This window comes from Sciurus vulgaris, assembly GCF_902686455.1.
Source record: "Sciurus vulgaris genome assembly, chromosome: 9".
Taxonomy (NCBI): domain Eukaryota; kingdom Metazoa; phylum Chordata; class Mammalia; order Rodentia; family Sciuridae; genus Sciurus; species Sciurus vulgaris.
Genome location: NC_136469.1, coordinates 19,898,205 through 19,908,151, shown reverse-complemented (window position 1 = coordinate 19,908,151; position 9,947 = coordinate 19,898,205). Strand labels below are relative to the sequence as shown.

At 45.1% G+C, this 9,947-nt stretch overlaps 1 protein-coding gene across 1 annotated transcript; it reads left to right on the top strand.

Moving 5' to 3' along the window:
• Positions 1–880: 880 nt before the first annotated feature.
• UCP1 (uncoupling protein 1) lies at positions 881–9,388 on the top strand (the record flags this gene model as incomplete). Its single annotated transcript, XM_079153466.1, has 6 exons — positions 881–1,006; positions 1,600–1,798; positions 5,280–5,480; positions 5,568–5,669; positions 6,600–6,780; positions 7,659–9,388. 6 exons carry the CDS (start codon positions 881–883, stop codon positions 7,771–7,773), a joined length of 924 nt encoding a protein of 307 aa, XP_079009592.1. The 3' UTR covers positions 7,774–9,388.
• Between the last annotated feature and the right edge of the window lie 559 nt (positions 9,389–9,947).

The following is a 9,947-nucleotide window of genomic DNA, read 5'->3' as shown; positions in this document are numbered from 1 at the left end:
CTCCCCTAAGAAATGTAACTGAAAGGAGCAAGGGATAGCTCATTCTGTGTGGTGCTGTAGCAACTTGCTGGCCGCATTCTAGTGCGTCAATAATCTCATTGCACATTTTCCTACAAAAATTTTCTTTCTTTTAAGGGCTCTGAGTGTTCTTGATCTTTACATGGATTTCCGAGTCTGATTTTGGTGCTTGGAAAGTAATGGGAAGGAAGGAGAATGTGCAATTTAAACGAGAGAAATGGAAGCAGAAGACGTTGCCAGGTGCCAGCAAGGAGCCCAGGGAGTCTGAAGAATGCCACCACCGTTTATCTCTTCTAGGAGGGGACCTTTTAACAGGATCTCTGAGATCTCGCTCTTTGGGGGATCCCTACCTGCTCCCCACCCCGGCCGAAGGTGCGCAGCTGAAGAGTGATGGAAAGTGCCGCGCGTACTGGGAGGGAGAGAATGTCTGCCTGTCGCAGGTGCGCCCTGGGGTGACGTCCAGAGCTTGGCGCAGACCGCGGGGTCCCAGGCCAAGGATTTAGTGATTGAAGGGCGGCTGGGCAGGCGCTGGGCGAGGATGGTGTGGGAGGCACCGGCACCCAGAGCACGCCCCTGCCGGTCCCCACGCCCAGGTCTTCGCCGGCTATATATGTCACCGCCGAGGTGCGGGTCCTCCAGGGCGCAGCCGGTCCTGCTGGCGCGAGCGTGCGAAGGAGACGCGCGGGGCTTGGTCGCACCGCTGCGCTCCTCCTGCAGCAGCCACGTCTGGGCCGCCACCTCCCTGGTGGCTGTCCCAGAAGTCAGAGGGCGGGCTCGCTGCCCAGGGCGGGAGGGAAACCAGCTTCCACCTTGGGAGCTGGAGCCCTTGCTCTTGCCAGGCGCCGGGCCCCGCTGAGCGAGGATGGTGGGCCCCACCGCCTCCGACGTGCCCCCGACCATGGGCGTCAAGATCTTCTCGGCCGGAGTGGCAGCCTGCTTGGCGGATGTGATCACCTTCCCGCTGGACACCGCCAAAGTCCGGCTACAGGTAGCAAGCCAGACGCGGATGGCGGGGCATCTCTGCCAGAGAGAGGACGCTGTGGTGTGCGTCCCTTTGATGCCCTTCTTGGGCTTAGCCACCCTTTCAGTATGGGAGGCATGGTGGCCGCCTTGGAGAACAGCTTGGCAGTCTGGGGACTGGATGCTTTGGGATGGGAAACTGGAACCTTTCCCAGGCTAACTGAAGAGCCAACAAGGTCAGGGACGATATCTTGACCTTGACTACTGCCACACCCTCCAAAAGTTGGGTGCCCTACGCAGCCGCAGCCGGGAGCTTTCCCCTTTCTTCCGACTCTGCAGGGCTGCCTTCCCTGTCTACTGCCTTAGGGTTCTGGAGAGTTTGTGGATGAGGAGGAGGGTTGTTTGGAAAGTGCATTGAGGCCGTATGTGGCTCCATCCCCTACATATGGGGCCTGAGAGCGCGACACACACACACACACACACACACACACACACACACACACACGGGAGGGTGAACATGGCTTCTCCATTCAGGACAATCCCATGCCAATCTTGAATTTTCCTCTTACTTAACGTCCACTTCCGAACCCTAACCTTAACCTGCACCTTTCTCATTTCCAGATCCAAGGAGAATGCCAGGTCTCCAGCGGTATTACTTATAAAGGTGTCCTGGGAACGATCACCACCCTGGCGAAAACCGAAGGGCCCATGAAACTGTACAGCGGGCTGCCTGCTGGGCTGCAGAGGCAAATAAGCTTCGCCTCTCTCAGGATCGGACTCTACGATTCGGTCCAGGAGTTCTTCACCTCAGGGAATGAAAGTAAGCAGTGAGCCTTCCTGGGGTTCTGGCGAGGGGTGGACATGCCTGGGCTGGGCTCCTTTAAAATGTGACCTGGGAGCTGAAGTAGAGCCACTCTAGCATGTGGGAGGCCCTGCCTCTATCCCAGCACCACCAAACAAACAGCCTAGAGGTGTTCATAACAATTTGGCCACAAAATATCAATATTGAACTAACTACCTTCCCCAGGTATGAGCTCACTGTTCATAGAAAAAAAATGCAAATCAATTTTTTCAGACACAAGTTTATACTTTTAAAAATCAACCAAACCATGATGGAAGTTTGGTGTCTAATTTAGGTCTCCCTCTGGAGAATATGGATGGGCTGCCATAGAATATTTAACCCAAAGTCCCCCAAACAGCAAAGTATACCAGAAAGACCTGTGGAACTTGTAGAAAATCCAAATGAAAACTACCACAGCCCTCTGAATAAATTCTCAGGGGACCAGGGAATCTGTGCTTTCTTGTACAAGCTTTCCTGGTAATTTTGGTATCTAACAAAGAAATTTGCCATGAAAGGAAAGCTAGATGTTGAGAAGGAAGTCAAAGGACAGGAAAGACTCATCTCCTTATTCCGAGGGTCCTCGTAGTCTGTCACTGCTAGGGAGGACCAGAGAAGAAAGCAGACTTCAGCTACAGTGGGAAGGCAAGCAATCAGATGATTCCTGAGCGTCAATGCAGCCTGAGCGCCTGCCCTTTCAACCCGGAAGTACTTAAGTGTTTCCTGTTTCCAGGCTCTGCTCTCAGTGCTAGAGATACATCACAGCTAGAAAGGTACTGGCATTACTATCCTTAGGTAAATGGGGAAACTGAGTAATTTCATAACTTGCCCAAGTTCACCAACCAGGAAAGGAGCAGAGCCAGAGTACCAACCCAGGTAGTCTGTTCTCTGACCCCTGACTTTTAACTACACCTGCTGCCCCCTGCACCTGGCATGTGATTCTGGACATTCTTCAATGGAGACAATGCCATGAGTAGAAAGTATTATCTGTGTATCCAAGTCAACTGACACAAAAGCACACAGTTACTATTAGAGATGCTGTCATGTGGAGCAGACAAGCCAGGGAGATGTGCTGATGAGGAACAATAGATTTCATCAATTGCCTTGAGAAACTTTTGAATACTATAACTTTATGGGATAATTTAAAATTATCTGTACAAATATAACTTAAATTATCCACACAGGTACTCTCAAAGTGAAGATAAGTCTGGGTGCTTCTAGATCAATACTGCATTGTCCTAGGTAGAGATGTAGCAAGAAAAGAAACACAAAGAATGTAAAGCTGCCCGCTCAGGTGGATTTTTTTTTTTTTAACAGACTGACTGTCCTAATTGATCACTGGGTACTTCAGGCACTACATGAATGAGAAACATTTTGGGACTATTTGATGGTACAATTATTTGGTTCATTTGGCAAGCTTTGTTGAACTGCCAATGTGCCAGAAACTGTGTTAGATGTACAGATGTTCATGGTTCAGAACAGGGGACTTGTGGGGAGGATAGATCAATAGATGATTGTATGCCATAGCATGTGCTGCATCCCAGTGAAGGGGAACACAACCTAGCAGTGGGGGCATGGGCATGCAATGTTTTCCCAAAATTAATGTCTGAATTGAATTGAAGAATTGGTAGAAGTAATCCAGACAAAGTGGTAAGGAAAAACCTTTCAAGCTGAGTGAAGTTGATGTACAAAGACTCAGGAGTGGAGAGAAGTTACAGAGCAGAGGGAGAGGTGAGACCAGAAGGCAGGAAGGAGCAGATCACAGAAGGCCTTGCAGGCCGTGCTAAGTAGTTTGAACTTTGTCCTGACAGTGGTGGAAAATTATTGAAAAAATATTAAGCAGGGGAATGACATAAACACATCTGATAGAGAATATATAGAGAAAGGATAAGAAGGGAGTAAGTCAGAAAGTAAGAAATAATCAAGTTATGCCCCACAGCATTGGCAATAGGGAAGGAGATGTCAATTAGAAAGATCTAGGAAGTGCAACTGAGTGAACTTGGTGAAGGATTAGAAGTATGGATTAAGGGAAAGGTAGGAATATAAGATGATTTCTGTGATTTTTGGCTAAAGACACCACTTCTTCAGGGAAGGAATATAGAAACTGTCTCATGGGAGGAAGGTAAATTCAGTTTAGGACTCACCCAGAGGTAATGTCCAGTAGGCACCATGAGCTTAGGAGACAGATCTACACGAGATTCCAGGAAGAGAAATAGCAAAAACAAGTTCAGCAGAGTAAAGGGGTGGAAACCAGGAGCAGGGACTGAAGCGGGAAAGGGCTGTGGAAGGAAGGAAGCTCAGCTCTTGAGGGGCCTGCCTGCGATGGAGGAGGACTGGAGAGAGGGAGAAGGTACACAGGATAAGTGGGCCTGGATGAGATCACAGATGTGGGCCTAAGTGAAGGAAGCTGTGATCACGATGTCAGCAAGCATAAGCTCAGCTCCTGGCCAAGCAAAAAGTACAACCATAACATCGGTGAAAATTTGCTTCCAGTTTTGTGTATTCCCTCTGTACCACCCAGTGTGCTGAGCGCTTTGTTAATATTATTTCAATTCACAGTCACAATTCTGTGAAGTCAATACCTGTTTCACAGAGTAGGAAACAGGATTAGGAAGCCTGAGGGAGTCCTCCATGAGTAAAGGTTATTGGACCCTCACTTTATATCTCATTATAGGGATGAATTTTGGGCTTCAAGACTCTCTGGAGCTGTATTTGCTGAGGCCTGTCTTGTTTTGTTGTGTTTCGGGTGGTACTGGGGACTGAACCCAGAGGGGCTGTACCACTGACATACATCCCAACCTTTTTTAATTTTGAGACAGATCTCCCTAAATTGCCCAGTCTGACCTCGAACTCGTGATCTTCCTGCCTCCGCCTATTGAATAGCTGGGATTACGGGAGAGTAGCGCCATGCCTAGCTAAATGAGATCTGTCTCAAGTGATAGCTAATTTTTCAACATTTCAAGACAAATACCCCCTTCTTGATGTTCTCTTTCTTATTTTCATCCCCTATGTTCGAGCCTTCTATGTAACTTCCCATATCAAGGCAACTTGTCCACTGGACTTCTCCTAAGACCAGGAGGTCCAACTACTGGGGTCATCTTTGAATAGAGGAAGACAAGCATCCTCGGTGATTGGTGCCGCCTCGTAGTTGGGAAATATTGAGGAACACAGGAAAGAACTGTGCTGAATGCTAGGAAGAACTAAAACCACCGTTCAAATAGACATTTTTACTTTTTCCTTGAACGTTTTCACTTTTAAAAAAACTTTCAGACAACTAAATTTTCCTAGTCCAGCTATGATTTGATTCATCTTTAGTACATGGTTGGCACATGAGTACACAATTGGGAAAATAGACAAGATGTAAAAATATAAAAACGCTGATCACCGAACATTTAAAAGAAGTAGGAATGCACTTGGGGTCTTGCATTTCTTGTCTTGAATAATCTTTTTCCTCTCCGGATAGCAACGCCCAGTTTGGGAAGCAAGATCTCAGCCGGACTAACAACTGGAGGAGTAGCGGTGTTCATTGGGCAGCCCACGGAGGTCGTGAAGGTCAGGCTGCAAGCACAGAGCCATCTACATGGCCTCAAACCTCGCTACACTGGGACTTACAACGCATACAGAATTATAGCGACAACAGAAAGCTTGAGGAGTCTCTGGAAAGGTAACTAACTTCTAGGGGCATTTTCTAATCATTAAAATGTGTTTATCCAATGAGCACCTCATCAAAAACGTTGTCTTTTTTCTCTAGGGACTACTCCTAATCTGTTGAGAAACATCATCATCAATTGCACAGAGCTAGTAACATACGACCTGATGAAGGGGGCCCTTGTGAGAAACAAACTACTAGCAGGTACCTTCCTATCTCATGCCACACACACACTGGCACCTCTATCATTTCATCTCAGAGTTTCTGCAGTCATGTTATACTGAATCCCTCCTCCCCCTACTTTATTTTGGTGCTGGGGGTTGAACCCAGGGGCACTTAATCACTTAGCTACACCCTCGGCCCCTTTTAATTTTGTTTCTTAGGGCTTTGCTAAGTTGCTGAGGCTGGCCTCAAATTTGTGAATCCTCCTGCCTTAGCCTCCCGAGTTGTTGGGATTATAGCGTGTGTCACTGTACCTGATTGAATGAATCCCTTACTTCTAATAGTCTCATTTAAGAAGTTAAGCAATTCTGAACATTAAATATAACTTTTGAGAAGCAGAAAAGATCTATACATTAAGAAGTTTGGGGGCAATACATGTTTTTGCAACAAATTGTAGTTTTACTGCAACAAAACCAAAATTCAATTGCACCTCACATCAATATTATTCTCATTTAATACTGATATATGAGCTTTGGTGAGAATCATATTCTTCATACAGCATAATTCAGAAGATAAGTCTATGCTGCAGTGTATCCAAAAGATCTAGTTATATAAGGAGTTCATCAGTGATTTCATCTTCCATAGGTTGTTCCTAAAAGTAATATTGTTTCTAGAGACACTGAAAGTCTCCTTGACAATGACTTTCATTCAGTTAAAAAGTAGCAGATGCCCATGTGTCAGGCATTATGCCAGGCCCAAGGCCCCAAGGCAAACAGTTATACTAGTGTTTACAATCCATTATGACGCATACTATTGCCCACCTTCCTGGCTCAAGAGTGACCTTTGTATTGTAATTAGAAGACATCCACACTGACCTCCTCCCACCAACAGGCTTACAAGGGTCTGACTGATAACTAACAGTGCAAACCCCTCAAGAGTCCCGGGCTGACCTGTCCCATTGATACTTTCTAGATGACGTCCCCTGTCACCTGCTGTCTGCTCTCATTGCTGGATTTTGCACCACGCTTCTGTCCTCCCCGGTGGATGTGGTGAAGACCAGATTTATTAACTCTCCACCAGGGCAGTATACCAGTGTGCCCAGCTGCGCAATGACAATGCTCCACAAGGAAGGGCCGACGGCGTTTTTCAAAGGGTAGGTTGTGCTCTTCTGCATCTGTGTGGTGTGCAGGGTGCCTATATGCCCCGGGTACTGCATCTCAACAGCTGGTATCCCAGCCTCAGCATGTGCAGTGGGCTCAGTATCAACTTTTCTTTGTCACGGATTTCTCCAACCCACCAATTTTCCACTGTCCCAGAAAATGAACAACTGTAATGGTGGTAAGTTTTCAATGTTGCTTAGAGGCTTATTCAAAATCAATGCCCTTTCTATTGGTTTCAGTCTAATGGAAATGTAAGATCATATTCGAATCATTACACCTTTCTTGGAGCAGAGGAACTATAAACCAGAGAAAAGAATAATAGAGGGCTATGAGAAAATGATGTGGTTTTCATTATTTTAATTTGATAGATTTAACTTTTACAATTTTATTAAAGCAAAACTAGAGAAAAGTCACTGCCACCAATCTAGAAAAGTGATGCAGAAAATTATGTGGCTTAACTCACCTAGGAACTAGTATTGGGTAACAGGTTGCATTTTCCCATATATCAATCATATAAACCACTTTTCTGTGAAAATATAATTTGAATTTAATTACTGAATATTTTCAAAGATTACTCTAGTGATAAGATAATAAATGAAATGGTTCAAACCTTATAAAACAAGCATGAAACTGTGCATGGTGGCTCATGCCTGTAATCCCAGTAGCTTGGGAGGCTGAAGCAGGAAAATCAGAAGTTTGAGGCCAGCCTCAGCAACTTAGCAAGACCCTAAGCAGCTGGGGATGTAGCTCAGTTCAATCCCCAGTAACCCTCCCCCTGCCACGGCCCAAATGAATATCATAAGCCACCTGTACCACAAAAGTTTTAAGAATTTCAAACAAGCTTATAATATGGTGACATGCACTTTTCTAGATTTGTACCTTCCTTCCTGCGACTGGGATCCTGGAATATCATTATGTTCGTGTGCTTTGAACAGCTGAAACGAGAATTGATGAAGTCTAGGCAGACTGTGGACTGTGCCACATGATCGGCTTCCAGAAAAGCATGTAACACATCAGAGGGAGACTTTGCTGACTGGATCACTAATGAAAACAACCCCTATTTACTTTAGTTCACCCTAAAAAGATAAAGAAATACTGGTAGACTGTTGGGACTTTCTTTTAAAGAATAGGAGAGGAAAACTAATAACTATTTTGTGTAATTTTATTGTCAATGCTAAAAAGAACATTAAATTCAGTATGCACCCTGGGAAATGCTAATGCCCAGATAAGTTACTACCTTCAATTGATCACTTAGGGATGGGATTCTATGAGCAAATATAAAGAAGTTTAACATGGCATAATTATAGCACAAACTGGTGGAAAAGGAAAACTGAATGCATTTGACATTTATAAATACTTAAAGATGAAGTTATCACAGAAGTTATTCTGAAGTTATTATGAAGTTATTCACAGTTGTCAGTGAATATATTCAATAAAGCATTGCAAGTATCTTTTGAAGTCTGTCTTCTGGGATCTGTACCTGGATGTAAGAGGGTTCACCTAGAACACAGCTTCGTCCAACAGCAAGTGAAGGTATTTAGAATCAATAGACATAAGCTGACTGTATGATTAGTATAGATTTTTTGAGTACAGGTTCTATGGCAGCTCTAATCACTTCTAATCTGAGGCATTATACTCATTTGGCTTTGTTGGTATTGTATCTATCCTGGAATCAGAGAATTTAAGAGCTGGAATGCCCCTTTGGGAAGAGAGAAGAAGAGTCTAAGATACCTATGCAGAAAAATGAATCTTCATGGGATCTTTCCAGAAAAGCCAAACTGATCATTCACCTATGTAGTGAGCTTTTCATGCTTACAAACTGAGTGCAGAAAAGACAAGGAAAGCAAGCATACACCAGAGATGACCAGAAGTATGACAAGACCAACCTTGTTTTAAACTAAACACAAGGGCTGCCAGCAGGACCTGGGAGCTACAGCCAGACAGGCATTGTTCTGTTTGTTTTAATCAACTCCACATTATATTTATGATCACAGTTTTCCTCCTTGACTTCACACTTAACTGTCAGCTCAGTTTGTGTTGCTATTTTAAAAATACTTGAGGCTGGGTACTTTAAAGGGAAAAGAGGTTTATCTGGAACATCTACTCAGCTCTGCTGAGAGCCACATGGCATATGGCATCACAATGGAGGGAGCATATGCTGAAGAGAGCATGTGGAGACAGGAGGCAGAGTCTGGGGAGGCAGGGCTTGCTTTTTATAACAGCCCTTTCTCAAGGGAACTCACCCCTGAGAGACAACCCATGCCAGGAGCCAGGATCTAATTACCTTTCACCAGGAAGCCCCTCTTAGAGGCTCCTCCACCTCAACACTGCACACTGGGGAGCAACTCTCCAGCACAGGATCCTCAGGGACAAAAGGCACTCAAACCATAGCACTTTCCCTCCCCACACGTATCTCAGGACAGATGCTGTCAGGGCCCCCTACACACTGGATTCCTCTTACCAAACTGGTGTATGCTCGCCTGATTTCTGGTTGTCACATCAGCACCTCCTGTTTTTAGGATCTTCCAGCTGCCAAAGCCAGCTTTGTCCATCTGCTCAGGGCACACTAGAGCTGAGAAATACCGCTAGACACAGGCTGTACCGGTGCTTGCCTGAGATGGTGTATCAGTACCTCAGCTCTCAACCCTCAGGAGAGACACAGCTGAGGGGTCAAACCCCACCGGCATCTTGCTTTATGTGAAGACCCTATATGGGCTGAGTTCACCACCCTCTCAGTTCCCCACTCGCTTATCAGTGTGTCCTGGGGTTGCCTCCCAGATGAATTGCAGATCCCTCACTCAAGGTCTGATTCTGAAGGAATCCAAACTAAGGCAAATCACAAACTTAGAGTAAATGAACAATGGCAGTAGCCAATGGAGGGAATCAATTTGGCAAATTCCTGGAAAGCAGCAAAGGTATGTGAGGGTCTGATATTGTGTATGAAGTGAGGGGAGTAGGTGGTGGCTTGTTTTAGCATGAAGCAAACAAAGTGTCATAATCACCTTTTCTAATTAAATAGCATCTTAAGTAGGTAATTAGTATGTGAGTTAAAAAGTCACAAAATAAAAATTTATGTATATTTTGATTTGCCTATGACACCATGATAGAAGATTAAACAAGAAACACTGCTCTATGGGTATTAACAACTGAAATAAAAGTA